Below are 17793 nucleotides of genomic sequence, written 5' to 3'. Positions count from 1 at the left end.
TTCTCTATCATTTGGGAAACATTGTACATGTTATGAAGCTACAATTATCCAGTAAATGCGTTTGTCTTAAAAAAATAGTAAAAAAATCAATATCTAGTTGAAAATGGAACAAGGACTAGTGTTTACCTACACTATTCACACCATTAGCCATAGAAGCAACCCTAGAAGCAATAATATTTGATTTTGAGAATCTTGTCTTATGTGCATGTGTGTATGTGTGTGAGAAAAAAAAGTGCTCCAAACTCCATCTACTGTAACAGAAACTACGACCAATGTGGGTTTGAGTATTTTATTTTGGCATTTGTTTTACATGTCTATCTGCTCCCAGATGAAATCATTGCAGTGACATTACTAAGCAAGATGTGTCATTTAGATGAAATTATGAAGGTTTAAAAAACGTCTGACCCATGACTACTGAGTTTTTTTTATAGAATATTTTACATGAAGTCAAAAATGACAGAAAATAATCAAAACATTCAAATATATTTGTCCATCATTTTAAAATTGTCCACTGCCCCATTAATCATTTCACAACCTCTCAGATTTTGACCTTGACTTTGGAAATTCTGCTAAACTAGTTCCTCTCAAGTGCTTACCGGAGTGGCATGTTGTACCATGTCATGTAATGGTGAAGTTGCACATTGCATCCACCTGAATGCCCCCTGTCTCACCTTCCTCTGAAAGGTACGAGTGACAAACTACAGTGGACACTCGTGTGCTTTAGAACCAATGTTTGTCCCTACTGGGCTACTGTAGAAACAAAGGTGCTTGAACACGGTGGAGGACGACCCGTGCTGTCGTTAGACGTAAATGGCTTCTTCTATTGTAATGAAAATATGATAATGTTACACACTAAAACTTTAAACCTAGCTCTATTTTGACAAGCTATAATATCAACATGTTTTTTGATGCGTCAGTTACATTGCTTTTTCTGCAGGACCCCTTAACATTAGATGAAAAAGCTCAAAGAAATGAACAAATCAAGGGACATGTTCACATGTTCTATGCAAGTCAAATGCAAGCATATTACTATTTATTCAAACAAGCATGTGCTTTTGAGCATATTTTCTTTGATACAGAACACTTTAAAAACATGTTTAATGAGGAAACGTGCTTTTGTTGTATTTCTAATGCTTGACTCTACTTGTGATGGAGTGTATCTACATTAAAGTCATGATATGATATGAAAAACAATTACTGCAACTTTATAATTTCCACCTGTAATCATTAAAGTATTTTTGTCTTTGTTTTATTTAAATTCATATATTTACAAAATTACATTAATGTTCTGAATACTTATTTGACTGCAGTGCCAACATCAGTGCAGAATTCTATATGACAGGTTTTCATATGTGTGATGCGAAGTCCTTTGAGATCTCAGTGGATGGTCTGCACAGAGCGTATCCACGTGCAGTGGCTTTTCTCTTCCTTGCTCCTCCCGTTCTCTTCACACATCGCTTACGCTGCAACATTTGGAAGGGTTCTCACTGCTTGACTTCTCACATCTTGGACACTGACACAAAATAAATGAAGACACAAAGAAGACACAAGGTTCAGAGTTGGAAGGGGTTGGTGACTGAGGTGTGAGACTATTGGAGTGTAAAATTGCTCTGACAGCCATGCTGTTGTTTCAGCATTTCATGGCAAGCTGCTCAGCTTGACTCTTCTTGCCTATTCAGTACCTCCTTCCCTCGAACCTCTTTTCATCTGTTTTTCTGTCCACACCATACTTATGCTGAGTTTGACCTTAGGTCTGTAGAAGTTGTAAAATTAGAAAACAGTAATAACCATGCTGGCTAGTGAGTCTGCTGTGTGCTCCATTGAAGGTGATGCTGCTGGGAGAGAACAGAAGGTTCAACAGGCTAATATTCACACATTAATTTGTCCAAAGATGTCCAACTGTTCTCCAGCAGCTCTCATTACATGCAATCAGTCACATGGTGGCTAATTGTCTGCGTGGGGAACAAGATCCTTACTGGTCCGTGTAAGAACCTGACTGGTGCTTCCTCCTGGTGGCAGCAGGAAGCCATAACCAGGCTGTGGAATGAGGGAAGATATAGTGCAGAGTGCACCACAAAACATTTGACTGTCAATGTGATGCCTGGGGTTTGTTATTAAAAGCATGCGGTGAAACACAGTGACTATTCTAAGCAGCAGGCAAAGCAATGTGACATCAAGCACATTGTTATTTTGGTTCACACTGACGTTTCACTAATTAGCTTTCGAATTGAAAATGTTGGCCTAAAGCAGGTAATTGGCGCCAAGTTTTTTCATGTAGATTGTAATGTGAAGAATCCAAATATAGTTGATTGCAAAAGAGTGTCATAGTAGTTGACAATGGGGGGGGGGGGGGGGAAATGAGGACAAAGTTGCTGTAAGCTGTATTCTATTATCTTTATTTGATGATCATGTTTGCTCACATTAGTTTCACATTTCTTGCTCTTTCTTGAAACAGCTTTTGAACAGATGGCTGACCAGCTTTGACGCTCTCCTCCCTTGTGTGTCTTGATTCTACATTCATAAAGCTAACATTAGACTACACTAGTTTCTCTAATGTCCAACCTTAGGCAATATCTCATTATAGCCTGTGGTTTGGAGTGGGAAGATTCCTGCCTGGGAGTACACAGAGTAGTGTTTGTCTGCTTAGACAGGCTGCAGAAAGTCTTTGTGCCATGAGTGAAAGAAACAAAAGTACCAGGAGAGCCTCCCTCCAGTGGGCTGTGTCTGGTGTTGGCCTGCCCTGCAGTAAGGCAAGGTTATTCAGATGAAAGATTGTGTTAAGATTAGTGAGCCCTGCCCAAGTGCGTGGATGTCCAGCGTGCCGCACTGTGTGATTTATGAGAGTCGTGATATCAGCAGTCGCCACATGAATAAACCATGTGGGCAGAATTAAGCTCCTGTTAAACGACGCAAAGCATTTTCCCAGGTGCTTCAACAACCAAGCCGGAATCAAAGTCATGAAAGTTGTGTAGCTGTTTGCTGATGACCCAGTGCATCGGTTCAAGATCCGTGGGTTTCAGATGTCCATTATGGACTTTCACGGGTGCTTTTTAGTTCACTATCTTCAGGAGAGTTATTTTGAGTCATGATTGTAATTATGACACCAAAGTTAATGTGTAAAATTTGATGACTACAGCACAGCCAAACTTTACTTTCTGATGCATCTAAATATAATAATTTCACTCTAATGTAGAGAGAGGGGTTACAACTTGATCATTAATCTGCTACATTCTGTCATATTGCTACTTATTTTCTTAATAGCTGATAGGCCAAATACTATCCCCTACTGTTTCTTAAAGGCCAAGATGAGATCTTTCTGGTTACTTCTTTCTGTTGTCTTGTAACAGAAAATTGAAATTGTATAAACTGAAAATGTTCGAAATTGATAAATTAAAAGAAATGTCCAGTAATTAGCTTGATGAAAAAAGAGGCGATATAGCTCAGGAACAGCAGCTTATTGGGTCATCGTTCATACCAATGAGCCTGTGAGAACACATCTCTGAAAGTCATCAGACTGAACTTTGAGGACCACACATAAAAAAAGAGAAAAAACCAGGACGTGATATATCTAAATGTTGATTGTTTCAGCAGTCAAGAAAGGTCTTGTGAAAGATGCAGTTGTATCGGATTAAAGGGAAATGTAATAAAATAATGGAAACTTTTCAGAAGTCTTACTCATTCTGAAGCCTGCAGGATATTCTCCTTAAGCTCTGCTTTAAGTTTGATCTCTTGCAATTTCTCCAACTTAATGGAAGCACTAAGCTAAATTACTGGAATAACCCTTTAAATTACTGTTGATTGATTCATTGACTATCGATTAAGCAAACGTACAAAATTTCATTTTGGTTGAATTAATTTTTTTATTACTTTTTTCATGATCTTTGTCTGTACTAGATTTTTAACCTAAGCAAGATTGGCTTAAGATGTGAAAACATTTACAGTCCAGATTAATTTAAAGGATAATCTAATGATAACGAAGGCGGATTGTCTGACTTTTATCCTTTAATGCACACATAGGTCCAATACACAAGATGAAACCCACTTAAAACAGAGCATTTGATTTAAATATTTTTCATTCTTTGATTCAAATTATCAGCAGAGGAACAATACACAGTAAGGTGGTGTGTTGGCTGAATACCAGCAATTTCTGTTGGGAATCTTCAAACTAAATACATAATGATGTGCATGCTAACAACATGAAAATCGCACATCTGTCCTGTCCGTCCATCTTCACTTTGCTTGGAAAATCTTGTTCAAAGATCCCTCAGCTAAAGCAGGGTGAGATTTTCCGATACTAGACCCCATATTCTTGCAAATGAGTTGAATTGCTTATGTCCGTAACCATAACTAAGCAGCATTATATTTCCATTGTCCAGTCTGAGATTAGGAGCTTGTGAAGTTAATCCTTAACTGGATTGTGTGAAGATGACATTCTTAATCATTGGAGTGTAATAATAAGAAAGAGAGGTCAAATGTAAAACATTGCTGCCCTGGCTCCACTTGTATTGTCAGCATCACTGAGATTTCCATAAATGCAGCGACAAACATTCTCTTGGGCCTCATGAATTCAGCACAGTTTTAAAGCACATATTTGGTTTCGTATTTGCGAGAGAAATTAAGCAAGAAATCAGGACAAACTAAAGTAGAAGGGGGAAAAAAGCCCTCAAAAGATGATACATTTAAACATTAAGCTAAAGTGTAAAAGTATTATTATCTTGCTACATTTACGATTACAATACATCTACAATATTGAATAAATTTTATAAATGATAGTAAGTACAGTCATGTAAAAAAAGCACACCCTCTTTCAATTCTAAAGTTTCACCCATTAGGCCTTTATTTAAAAATATGCGGTAAAGAATGGACCGGAATTCCTCCACATCCATGTGAGAGACTGATAATATCGTACAGAAAACGATGACATCAAGTTAATGCTGCTCAAGATGGTTCTACTAACTTTTAGTTATAGGGGGATACTTAGTTTTTACAGATGTTTTTAAGTAAATAATGTAATAATGTAACATACTATGTGTTTTTGATTATCTGAGAATGTATTTCTCTCATTTTTAAGACCTGGTAAGGACCAGGTGGTTTGTTCCCTTCTGAACATTGTGGAGTGTAAAGTTTCTGAAAATAGAAACACTTTAGTGAAGTACATTTCCCCTTAAGTCCTATTTAAGCACAGGAGCCAATTGTGAACATGAAAGCACAGTCACAGAGCTTTAAATATACTTTTGGACATGAAGCAACAGCAACTTGGGATATAGCTTTTATGTCAATGTCTTCTCCTTCTGGCCTCTATAACATCGGTAACTGAGATATGTGGCTGAAACCAGGGAAACCAGTGTCTATAATGCACTACACCATGGCCTTTCTAATGAGACCTGACTCTTAATGACTCAAAGCCACCAGTGAGAGATAGAGCTGGCCAGCAGTGGGGGTTATCTCATTGGCAGTCTGTGCTGTGTGGTTACACTGGTAACCTTTGGATAACTCCAAATTAGGTTGCTGCAGGAATCCCTCAGCAGCGATTACAAAACAGATTGAGAGGCTGGAAGAATTCTCATAAAAGTTAGCCCTGCGCTTTAATTCAGAGGTGGGATAATAGGATGATTGTGATCAGGAATTCTCTCACAGTGCTTCAGACAAAATGGCAATACCAAATTATGCTTCTATTGACTGGTTACAATTATGTAGAGGGAAATTAACAGAAGCAAGACTAAAACCAAGCATTGTGGCAAACAAAGCTCTGAGATCAGACTGAAAAGCAGCTTTTCCAAAGATGTAAATTGAGCTTCCTTGTAGAAGTCAGTCATACCTGCTGAGAGTCACTCATCAGTACTGAAGCTGGTCAGCCATGGGGATAGAGGGGATAATTGTGTTGCACTTTAAAAAGTCACACACTGAAGACCCATGGTTTTAATCATTCAAATATCTCTGCTGATCGGCAGTTCCCAGGACAAAGGTGGCTTTGCCTTATCTGAGGTAGGTGACCAATGATAAACATAGATGTGTGTGTCAAGATTCAGAAGTCCTTATCATGTGCACCACATCTTACATACAACTTGACTCTACACACTGCCTCATGTACTTTGCATGTGTGCCGACATCAATAGCTTAAAAGAAGTTGCGATTTCAGCTTGTTTCAGTTGGCCTGCTGGTTCAGATGCTGCCACGCATCGACCGGGAGGGTTTCATAGTCTCAGTAATCAAAGTAGTGACAAACAAAAGAGAAACACATTTAGGGTGAATAAGGTCTCTGGAGAACCATTTGTCTGGTGTAAGTGAACACATTTCAAGTGAAAACAGAAAGATGCTGTTTTCAGGGTTTTCAGCAGGCACAAGTAGGATGCTTGCAGGAGAGTTCCAATTGATAAGTGTCGTATTGATCCAGCTTATGGAGTACTTTGTTCACACTTTTTGTATGCAGATGCAAGAATTAATAGATGTTCTTGTGAGCCTGTGGGCCATTATTAAAAGAGGATTTTATTTGTGTTTTTAAAGAGACGTTTAAATGTTAAAGCCCACACTAAAGAAAATACCATAAGATGTGCTCAGGCATGGCAAAATATCAGTGAGTTTCTTGTCCTTGACATTAAGATTGTAAAAGTCACTAATCTGCTTCTGACATAGTTTGTGCTGCAAATATATGATAACTCGCTGGAGGTGACAGATCTAAAAGCGAAAGATTTATCAAACATGTACAGTGGGTTTGACTTTAAATCCAAATTTGCAGCTAGAGTTTTTTGCATCTTTACTGAAAACTACAATAAAGAAGGGGGAAATACCTCTGCCTCTTCTGTGCAACCATGTTTTACATATAAGTTCAATAAATACACCCTCAAATGAAGAATAAGGTTTTTTTCCCGGATGGTTTTGTGTCACATAAGAATTGGTCTCTAAATGTTTTTCTGAAACATAATCACAAAGACAATCTTTTATCTTTTATTTAAAAATGTATGCACATTGAGCAATTACAAGAAATAATATAACCCTAAGCTTTGTCTATTTGTAACTGGTTGCCGTGTATACAAATGTATAAATAAATTAAGAAGAACTCTACTCAATCTTAGCCAAGCAATTCAGAGTTATTATGCTTCTCTCGATAATAATGTGCCTGATGTTTCATCAGTTTGAGTACAATATGATGCTACCTTTGTTAATTGAAGTTCTATATATCAATTTATCTGTATGTAAAACGATGAGTCTATTTGCAATTTGTCTGCCTTTGTCTGTGTGTTGCCTTAGAAACAGTTTAATTGCAAAAGAAAAGATGTTGAATTATTTATATAGCCAGGAACAAAAACATATATAATTTGAATCATCTTCTGTTTACATCTTAATTTAGGATTCACAGCAAATGAAGGGCAGACAAGTCTCAAACTTGCCCTCTGACCCTCTTTGGGAGTCATTAGGAGCAGTGTAGTGTGAAAGAGGATAAACACATCAATGCTCTCCACATGCCTCCATTGTTATTGTAATAACCCTTGTGTAAGCTTTGTCATTGAGCATAGAAAAAGTGATCTTGTAACACAATGGACAAGCCACTTGTAGTGTATGAAGTGTGAACAGTTCACTGTATCAGCCCCTCTTGAGTTTATGTAGGCTTTTATTTTTGTGGCTAACTGTGTGTGTGTGTGTGTGTGTGTGTGTGTGTGTGTGTGTGTGTGTGTGTGTGTGGAAAGCAGGTGGGTGGGAAGCTGTAAAACACAATGACATCTGTATGGCTGTACATGGAGGCTGTGCAGAGTAAACTGGCCTTTCAGGAGCAGCTTTTGTGAACTGTATGCCTGTTGAGATTCTTGATCCCATAAGAAATGTATGAGTTTGTGTGCGTGAGCCCATGTGAGAGCCAGCAAGGAAGCTTGTGTCTTCAGTATGTCATCATAAGCTCATTATTTTTTTCTTCTCTCCCGCAGATCTGTGACCTGCCATCACCTTTCGCTGCGAGTGTGCGTGTTTCAGCGCAGCAGTGCTTTCACGGCCGCAACAGCAGTCATAAAAAACCTCCAGGGACCAAAGGCTGTAAGATTAGGTGAGCCATGCGTCTCTGGCTATTACATCCGTCACTGTCTCTTTAAGGGCACTGTGGCACTTAATTTGCTTTCATCAATATAACAACTACTCAATTTATCCTACCACATGCTCGGAAAAATACAAATTTTATCTCTTGGCCTGATCCCTCATGCCTGCTACAGGGAACTCAAAGGTTTAAAAAAATTGACAAGTTTGGAGGTATTCCACTTGTCCAGAGTCATTTAGAGGAATTAGAGTCTAATCAAGGAAGCAGTGTAAGCTATCTAGTCCATCAAAAAGTGTCCCTGTGGTATTTAATAGGATTTTTTCAGAGAAAGGCCTTAATATGAAAGCAATTGTTACCTGTAACGTGTGTATTAATCATCCTGTTAAGGAAATGAACATGACTTCAACCTCTGCCCATTCAGATGAGCTGCCACTTAGAGGAAGCAGAGTTCTGATTGATTTTCCTTCAAATGTGAGTGAGCACATGTGGCTATAAATGCAGGAGATTACCTGAACATGTGAATGCCTGTGTTATTGAATAAAATCACTCAGCAATATTGAGCACATGCTTACAACACACAGAAGCACACGCAGGTCACACACCTAATAAACACACCCTCACTTGTGTGTATTAACAAATTTTACAAGATTCATTTGAATTTATTCTCATCTGTTTGTTGTTTATTATACACTGTACAAGTTTTTTTTTCACCCTCAAAAGGCCACATCACCATATAGATTACAATGCTTTGAAGTTACATTACTGCAAATGTCATTCAGGCAGTATGTGAATTATGATGTGTCACTTATATATGTTTACCATGCATTGTTTATCTTTTATAATGATATGTGAAGGTGAGGCCTGTGCATGAGAATCCATCACTGTCATATCAGCTTATCCTATTCCGTATGCTCTTATTCTCCCTATAGATCTTATTAAAAGATCCTGCTGGGCTCTGTAGGTGTTTGCCAAACAGAACACATCTGCTTTTTTTGAAGGTCTCAATAAAGGTGTCAAACACAGCAGTCAGTGTTAAACATAGATAAACATCTTTTGAACCTAGCCTAAAAACTACATGAAAAACTAACTATTCTTGTCCTTTAGGAGTATGTTTACCATTTTTCAAGATAGAAGAGTATCCCTTTTCAGAAGATGATACCTCTATGAAATAATTCATGTTGGCTGTCTTCCCCTTTTGAGCCTGCAAGTGGTGAATCTGACTGATATCGATAGAAACTATGCAATCTCAATTGGATGAACATTCACCATATTGACCCATAAATGTGTCAAGAAATGTTCATTAAAGTCACAGAATCTTGTGAGTAGTTAAATGAATTAACATTTTTACATGACACTAGAGCAATACAAGTTGTTGTGTTAGACCAAAACAAGACTTTTAAAATACATGTAAACATCTTAATCTGAGCAAAATCCTATAAAATCAAGCCTCTCAAAACTAATAGACTAATACACCTAGATAATGTGTTCGGGGTGTGTGTTCAGCCCATTAAATCTATGTGTAAACTTGCAGTCAAAGAATTTCCACACTGTCACTCTGCTCGAACAAAATCCTGACTTTCACAGCTTCATCTGAAAAAAATCATCACAAGTCATCACAAAAATCATTACTCTGTGCAGTAAACACAGCTATGCTTACATGTGCAATGATCTCCCTCAGAAACAGTTCGACATGGCAGAATGTCTTAATGTATTACACTGTCCACGGTGTTGGTGTTTCCGACATACCGTCTGTCAGTAACTCTGTAAACTGGGACAAGGATGGTGGTCCAATTAAACAGCCAGGTCGAACTCTTAACTGGAGCTCAGCTCAGCTTCACATGTAACTGTGCTGATTTACTCTGAGATGATACACGCAATTGTTGGATTTACAGTCTTGTTTCATTCATTTCCTCTGAACAGTGTGCTTTCATTTCTATGGCAGTCATGTTGGAAGCCAAAAGTGCTTTTTCCCGTCTGTGTAACATTCAGTTATAACTTGACAAAGCTTTACTAAAACACTTTTGTCTCATCCTGGTTGGGTTTATCTAATTAAATCACTTGGTTACAGTTAGAGCTCAAAACAACTAGGTGATAATTGCGATACAATCATGTTCAGGTTTAAATTGCATACTTATTACAGCATGACCATAACCATTGACATCATTTTTACAATTCACATGCAGTTGCACTTTTGACCACTAGAGGTTGTATGTTCTTAAAACGTCATTGTTGGTTGTTTAGGCCTGCATGAAATAAGGGAGAAGGACAGTTTCCTTATAGATACTCTGAATACATCTTTCTTTAAAAAAGGTGTATTCAGAGTGTCCCCCAACTGGACAGCGACCAGCTGTGTTGTTTTGGCTTAACAATACTTCTATAAATTTAGGCGGAGGGGCGTCCTATACAAATAAGACTATAGAAAACCCTATAAAACTTGGCTGCTGCATATTTAGTTTTTCATCTTTGTTTCCAGTGGAAATTAATTAATAAAGGAAGGTAGAAAAAGGGTATGAAACAACTGTTATCGGGATTCACACTGGCTCCTAAACATTTTTTAGAGCTAAGAGCTAGTTAGATATTCTCCACAAGAAACCTGGTTCAAATGTTGCACACTTTTCTGTTCTTACATGCATCTCCTCAAGGGCATGCCCAGAAAACTGCAGGACTGCAGTGCACATGTGAAAACGACATAATTAACTATTAAAGTATTTTGAAGAGCTTTGCTCCTGGTTAGAGTGTATTTTTGTAAGTCACATTAAAAGATAAAACAAGCCAGTAAGTGGTGGTTGGCAGATTTTTACCCTTATTCCAGAACTTTTGCTAAGCCTCTGCTATTTGTGCCATGCTTTTAGCAACTATGAGAGTTACTTTGATCTTCTTATCCAACTCTGTGTGCACGAGTATACAGAACATCCCAAAGTGTGACATGCTGCTTGTCCAGAAACTTGATTTGAAAAATCCAGGATTAGAGTTGACCTATTCATCAACCATATATTTTTCTCTCCTGCTCCCCTCTCAGAGAGAAGGATGGGGTCACCCGTTGCCCTGCTGGGTTGGTTCTTCATTCTCGGCCTCACCGCCAGGGTGTTGAGTCTCAACCCTGATGACCCTAATGTCTGCAGCCACTGGGAGAGGTGAGCATGTTGCTCCTTGTGTTTACCACAGTACACAAAGTTTTAGTTTGTAGTAATCTGGGAGCGTAGTTTCCATGTAATGACATCAGCTGTCAGATCTTTTTCAGCATATGTGCTTGTAAACATAGTTTCCAATCAGCCTGGGGTCCATACAGAAGTATTGATCTCTCATGGCTTTAGTCACAGCTTAATAGCTGAGAAAAGGGAGGAGTTGCAGCTTCAAATAGAATATGTAGGCAGACTTATCAGTGTACTATCGTCCCAATCAATCACCATAGCCATAGGGCCTGAATAATAACTAGCCGTGCTGGGCAGTGTCACTTATGACAAAGTAAGCTGGAATGATTTCTGTCCTCAGTACAAAGAGGCAGAACAAAAATTGTGAAGATGTGTTATCTGGATTATTGCTTGACCAAGGTGGGGATATTTAAGAATTGGGGTTACACCTTGTTGGCATTAGAATGAATTATTTAGGAGAGTCATTTTTTCGTTTTAATGTCCTCCAGTTTCCCCAGATCCATCTGGCTGCATGTATCATTTACACTGAATTTATTTGCATATCAAAGTCAATGTATTACAAGTCCTGTCCCACAATATCTCCAGCAACCGCGGCTATTCAGAGACAACACGGGAAGCCGGACAGCCTCTCCCATTCTCTGGCGAAATTGCTACATCTTCAATGTTAAATTGACGATAAAACAGTTATTCACAAAACACAAGACATGCCCAATACTGCATTTACTTTCATAACTACAACATGTTGTCCTGTAGCTTAATGAAGTGATTTGTTCTGAAATCGCCGCCGTTCACTGAGGAAATCATGTTATGAAGCCACCACTAACAGCCAGGCTTCCGAGCCGAGGGCTGCCCGGCTTCGAGGAGGGGGCGGGAGAGTCAAGTTTTTTTCTACAATTCTACAATCATTGGCTAAATCGACAAAAACTCATCACTTTTGAGGCTGCTCGGCGTCTCTGGGGTTAGATTAGATGTGGGCGTGTCAATATGAGGGGCTGTGTCGTGATGATTGGAGTCAGTGTTTGTCCATCATGAGAGATGTTGTGGCAGCCAAATTTTTAAGCGGGGAGAAGCACGCTGGAACTTCAGTCCCAAAGCGGATACAAAAGAGACTGGTTGTCTGTGAAAGTGCTGTAATACTTTTAGTTGTTTCTTTCCAGAATTCATGCTGCCCATTCACAAATGTTATCTTTTTTAAGACAACTTACCACCACCATCAAACTAAGTATTCATTATGACAGGGAAAAATGCTCCACAGATTCTGATCCAGCCACAGATCCAGCCATTTATAGGCCTTAGATTCGATCATACTTGATTTTGGCCTTGCTGTGTGAATTTTCAAAGTCTATACCTTCTTTCTGTGTATTTGCTGGGAATACTTGTCATACTAGACACAGCTATGTTATAACTAATTCTTTTTAACTTTGCTATCTTCTACTTTGGGATGGCACGAGCCACTACAACCCTGAACGCGTAATATGGGCTTCCCCTGTTTTAAAAGTCAGCAGCCGCCACTGATCTCCACAGAAAGCCATTCTCCTGGCTTTCTAGTCTACATTCACTGTAACTGCAGCAATGTAGAACCTTTACTTAGCCTAAAGTTTAAAAGAGAAAAGTGCCTTTGATAGAATTGCTAACGGCACTTAGATTACAAACATGGAATGGTATGGGTGTTTCGCTTAATGAAACATTTTAAGTGTGAAACTTACTCAGGACTATATTGTGTGGCCGAGTAAAGTAGAATTTCCTCATAAATGATAAGAAGGTAAAGCACGGCCCCTCTGTCTTCTACACATTTGTCTTTTAGCTATGCTGTGACGGTCCAGGAATCCTATGCTCACCCGTTTGACCAGATCTATTACACCAGATGCACAGACATCCTTAACTGGTTTAAATGCACAAGACACAGGTAAGTTGGGAAAAATATCCCTATTTATTCTGTCTTATTCTTTTAATGACACATCATTACTGTGATCAAAATTATAGCCAAGTCTATATAAGCAGCAATAAATGTCTTGTTGTAGTGGCTGACTGAGAAAGGGTCACGTGACTTTTACAATGATCACCTTAAGTTGAAGATGCTGGTATATTATGATTACTTTCTCAAAGTTTATAGTGTGCATCTGTATATACGCACACAGAGAGTCACATCCCTAATGCTGGCTTTTATGTGGATGACAGAATCCCACTCACGTATATTGTACTTTTTCTTAGTTGTTATCTATAAATTTACCACTAGCAACACAGTATCAAGTAGCTTTGATGTTCTTTATGTTTTTTTGCCCTTCAGAGAGGGTCTCTCTTTACATCACGTAGCTGTCTGTGTGTGTCTAATTTTCCAGGATCAGCTATAAGACGGCTTACCGGCGGGGAGTGAGGACCATGTATAGGCGCCGCTCACAGTGTTGCCCTGGTTACTTTGAGAGCGGAGACTTGTGTGTTCGTGAGTATCATTTTTAAAATCATTTGTCCTCGCTCATAACATTTCAGGTTATATCTGCAAGACCCTCTATGAAAAAAAGTAAATATGAGGACTGATTGTCACTGTGGGTGGCCTGCAGACAAAGCCCACCGGGGCACTACCGCTCCCTCCTTCTATTCTCTTCCTGACACTGAACTATTGCCTTCTCCGTTCGTGTACCACCATCCGTGTGAATTTATTAAGTTTGAGGTGATTTGGCATGATCTAATAAGATGGCACACTATTTTATATCATAGGCTACTGCTTTGCTCTTCCAGCAAGTGCAGTTTAATTGAAATTGTATAACAATGACAAGAATTAACGAGTCAAGGAGGTGTTGGTTAGAGACAGAGGAGCTATAGCACCCAACATAAAACTGCAGCAGAATTCAATAACTTGAAAAGAGCAGAAGCCTTGAAAATTGGATTGTAGCAACATACTGATAACAATCCTTCAATGTCATTTTTTATAGCTTCATTAATGGTCTTTGACTTCTATTTCTACTTCCTCACATTAAACTGAATATTTCTGCAGGTTGGTCAAATAAAGACAGAACATATTATAGTAGCCTCACAGAGTTGTGATTTTGAAATCCTCGCCTTACCTTATGTTTTATTCTCTTTAGAATCTCTAGAATTCGTCTTTCTAGAATTGCACTTTAATACTTTCCTACATCTTCTGCAGCACGAGGGGGTTTCTGATACAATGACTGCAGCCATGTTGGTTTGTTCTTTGACCACAGCTGAGCTTGTCCTTGTCAAGGCTTTAATCACCTCAGGGCAGCCGTTCCCCAGGAAACTGGCCAGCAAAGAGTACATGCCGGTGTGATTATATGGTGGTCTTAAGGAATGAGGTGTAGACTGATCAATAATGCATTCATTAACCATTTAACTGACAGTGGAGGCATTGGTTTATTAATAGGTTTTTCAGGGTGTTGAACAGGTGAATCTGCAAACTGAGGAGGTGCCTCTAGAATTAAACCTCCTCATTTGATGATTTTGCTTTCATATTATGTGCCACCCACCCTTTTAACCCAGCATCTTTAAGGTGAGGTGTGGAAACCACATTGATGGGGGCCAAAAGGGCAGTGTTTGCTTTCTGCTGCCTTTGCAAACTGTTCTCCTTTAATCCTTGCACACTCACTACCAGGATTAAAAGATTTGTTCTCCCAGAGCAGTTTTGCACGCAGTGACAAACGGGGACATTATAGAGTAAATCGACCCAAAATTAACTGGTCATCTATTTCAAGACATTTTGTTGTATACTGAGAGGAAAATAACCCTCTACTCACGGTGAGTCTGTTTCATTAGAAGTCAGAAATGCTTGAAGAGTGTTTGCCTGCCTGCTTTTTTTTCCCTTCCATTTTGTCATATGGCACCAAATTAGCACTCACATTAGCTCCAACGAGAGGTGGCTAAATGAATCTGGGGATGTTGAGACCGCAAATGAACCAAAATTGTTACACAAACACACAAAAGGAAATTGCCTCTGACACTAAATCAGCACATTATCATCAAGGTTAGTCTTCTCACTTTGTTTGTTATTTTGCTTCATTCTATCCTTTGTAAGTGATTGTTTCATTTTCTCAAGGTGCTCTATTATAAGTTAAACTTTGATCTGCTTCTCTTTCATTAGTGATTTAAGTTTCCAACTAGAGGTCTTTATTATTTCTTTGACCTTTGATCTGTCGTAAGTCATTACCTTAATATATTACTAAGCTATGAAGAGAATGTAGGGAACTAATTTACCTCCTCATAAGCATGATTATTACACTTGTGCATGAAGAAATGAGAGGATCTTGCTAATGACAACAGGCTGTAACATCTTCAGAGGCTGATAGGCTCTGCAGGGCTACAAGTCATTTATTTAATTTTTTTTCTTCTTTACAAAGCATTAAGGCCAGATGACTCCTGCATGACTTGTGCCTGTCCACGACTTTGACATGATTGAAAAATGAGTTTGGCTGTAGAATTAGTTTGGTTAAGTTTCACATTTGCATTTTGATGATCTTCAGGATGATGAGATTTTTTCCTTCAGAAAGGCTCCTGTGCCTTTGATTCCTTTTTTCATTTTGACTTTGTTGCATTTTTTTTTAATGCTTCAAAGACATAGCTATAAAGTAAGTCATCTCTGCGTTAGACACAGGCTTGTAGAAGAAGCAGGGAGATGTTTGATGTGTCCTGTTGGCATCTCTCTCAGACAGACTTAAATACCAGCTACATTTTTCTTTTTTCTCTCCGAAACAATTACCCTGCAGAAATCATAAACAAACAGAATTGTACTTGTGGGTCTTTTTGTCACTGACTGAAACAAAGTGCTCCCAAAAAACAACGAGAGACTAAACAGTTCAACTTTCTGATGCATTTAAAACACTGTAGTATGACTGGGGAAAAATATTGAATTTAATTATATTGCATGGCCATCACCAATTAGTTTCATTGTTCCTTGTTCTGATAACACCTCTGCATAATGAGTTAGATTAGCCTTTTATCTAGATGAAAGACTCAATTTTCCAACAGATTCCTTAGACATGAGTTAGGCAGAGTGTTTCATGAATTTCAATTAAAATGAAAGACCTACCTCCCACTTTATTATGCCTTCCCTTCAGTACACCGGTTCAGATCTCAGGAGAAGGGTCCGCTTTATCCTGTCTCCCATATTCAAAACTTAATTTCCATATTTCGTTTTTTCTGAAGGATGTGAGACATTTGCATTTCCCTGTTCTCGCAGATCAGAATTTGCTGATTGAAACTAAATGAAATCAACTCATCATGGTGACATTGAATTTGTCTCCTCGTCCCTTTGAATACTCTGCATACTGTGGACTCATTGATTACAGGTAGTCGATCTCACTACCTTCGTCAGCATAAATGATGGAGCTCTTCCTCCTTTTCTCTTTGCCGGCTTACTGTAATTAGACAATTTCTGCCAAAGCACTGATGCTCAGAAATCTGCCCTGAATTATCTTTCAATCTCTTCTTTTGCTTTTTTTTTTTTTTTTTTGCTGTGGGAGCATTTTGCAATTACCCATGGCTGGTGGCTGTTTGGGATTCACTCTTTCTTGTGTCTTGCTGCATCTCATGCGCCAGTGGTGGATCCTAATCGAAGCCTGAATGAGTGATAATCAATAGTAACAGTGATCAGGCCTGCAGCCAGCCCCTGCTGACCTCTCTGCTTGCAAGTTAGTTGCCGTAGTGTTGTACACAGAGCTGCAATCTTCCTCCAGGCCTTCGGTTGTTAGAAAAATTCTTGTAGATGCTGTCCGACCAAGACACAAACAAAATGTAGCAAACAAAGCAGGCAGAACTTGGAGGGAGTGTTAGATGAGGTCTGATCAGTTAAGGGGACAGACTGTCTGTGCTGCTGCCCTTGGATTGTGTATCATCCCTTCACAGGCCATGTTAGTGGACTGCTGATTCCCATCAGACAGGGTTTCACTCTCGTATTTGCCTGCTTTCCTCCTTCCCCAGATAAGAGCCTGCTTGTCTTAACCCTGCTGGCCAGATGACCTTGGCTGCCAAATATTTATTAATGCTAAATGATTTTTTATTTATTTATTTGTTATATAGAAACACTGAAGCACAAAAAAAAACAAAGCCCTTCATACAGGTTGTTTTTTTTATCCAGCTAAAAACAAAACCTTTTGGGATTCTTGTGAACACTCTTCCAGGAATACTAATGCCGGCCTGATCAATTTGGTGTTGTGTTGCTCAATATAAATGATCGAGAAATCTGCACATTTTGTAAACACTGCAGTGAACCTGCAACATTTAAACTTCACTGTATGGCAGAACATTAGAGATGATTTACAATGTTTCCATCGTGGCTCAGCCTGCTGATAGGCACTCATTGTGGAAAGTAACGTGATGTGATAAACCAAAATATTAACCAAAGATTGGATCTCTTAACAAATCATTTATCCCAGTGTCAAGTACTGGAGATGGATGCTGAATATGAGTGCCAAAGCTAAGATTTAGTCCCACTCCGGAGACATTGAGTGTTCAATTTTATGGGCCATTTTCTTTCACTCGTTTTCTTGGTGGTTTTAATTATGCTGTTTATTGGAGGTTTAATGATCTTTTACACCCTGCTTCGTGTGTGCGTGTGTCTGGGGGTGTGTTTGTGTGTCTGTCTGTTTATGCAATTAATTAATTCCACTG

The 17793-nt window shown here is 38.9% G+C and overlaps 1 protein-coding gene across 3 annotated transcripts in view; it reads left to right on the top strand.

Moving 5' to 3' along the window:
- megf11 (multiple EGF-like-domains 11) overlaps window positions 1–17793 on the top strand; it is a 75170-nt gene that overhangs the window by 9479 nt on the left and 47898 nt on the right. For all 3 annotated transcript variants that reach the window (XM_075469944.1, XM_075469943.1, XM_075469942.1), the window contains exons 2-5: window positions 7920–8035; window positions 11043–11157; window positions 12980–13081; window positions 13515–13615. In XM_075469944.1, coding sequence (XP_075326059.1) covers window positions 11051–11157; window positions 12980–13081; window positions 13515–13615 — 310 coding nt within the window. In that variant the 5' untranslated portion in view covers window positions 7920–8035; window positions 11043–11050. The remainder of the gene's footprint in view (window positions 1–7919; window positions 8036–11042; window positions 11158–12979; window positions 13082–13514; window positions 13616–17793) is intronic.

Source organism: Odontesthes bonariensis, chromosome 7 (genome assembly GCF_027942865.1).
Source record: "Odontesthes bonariensis isolate fOdoBon6 chromosome 7, fOdoBon6.hap1, whole genome shotgun sequence".
NCBI lineage: Eukaryota > Metazoa > Chordata > Actinopteri > Atheriniformes > Atherinopsidae > Odontesthes > Odontesthes bonariensis.
This window is presented reverse-complemented; position numbering and strand designations above follow the sequence as displayed.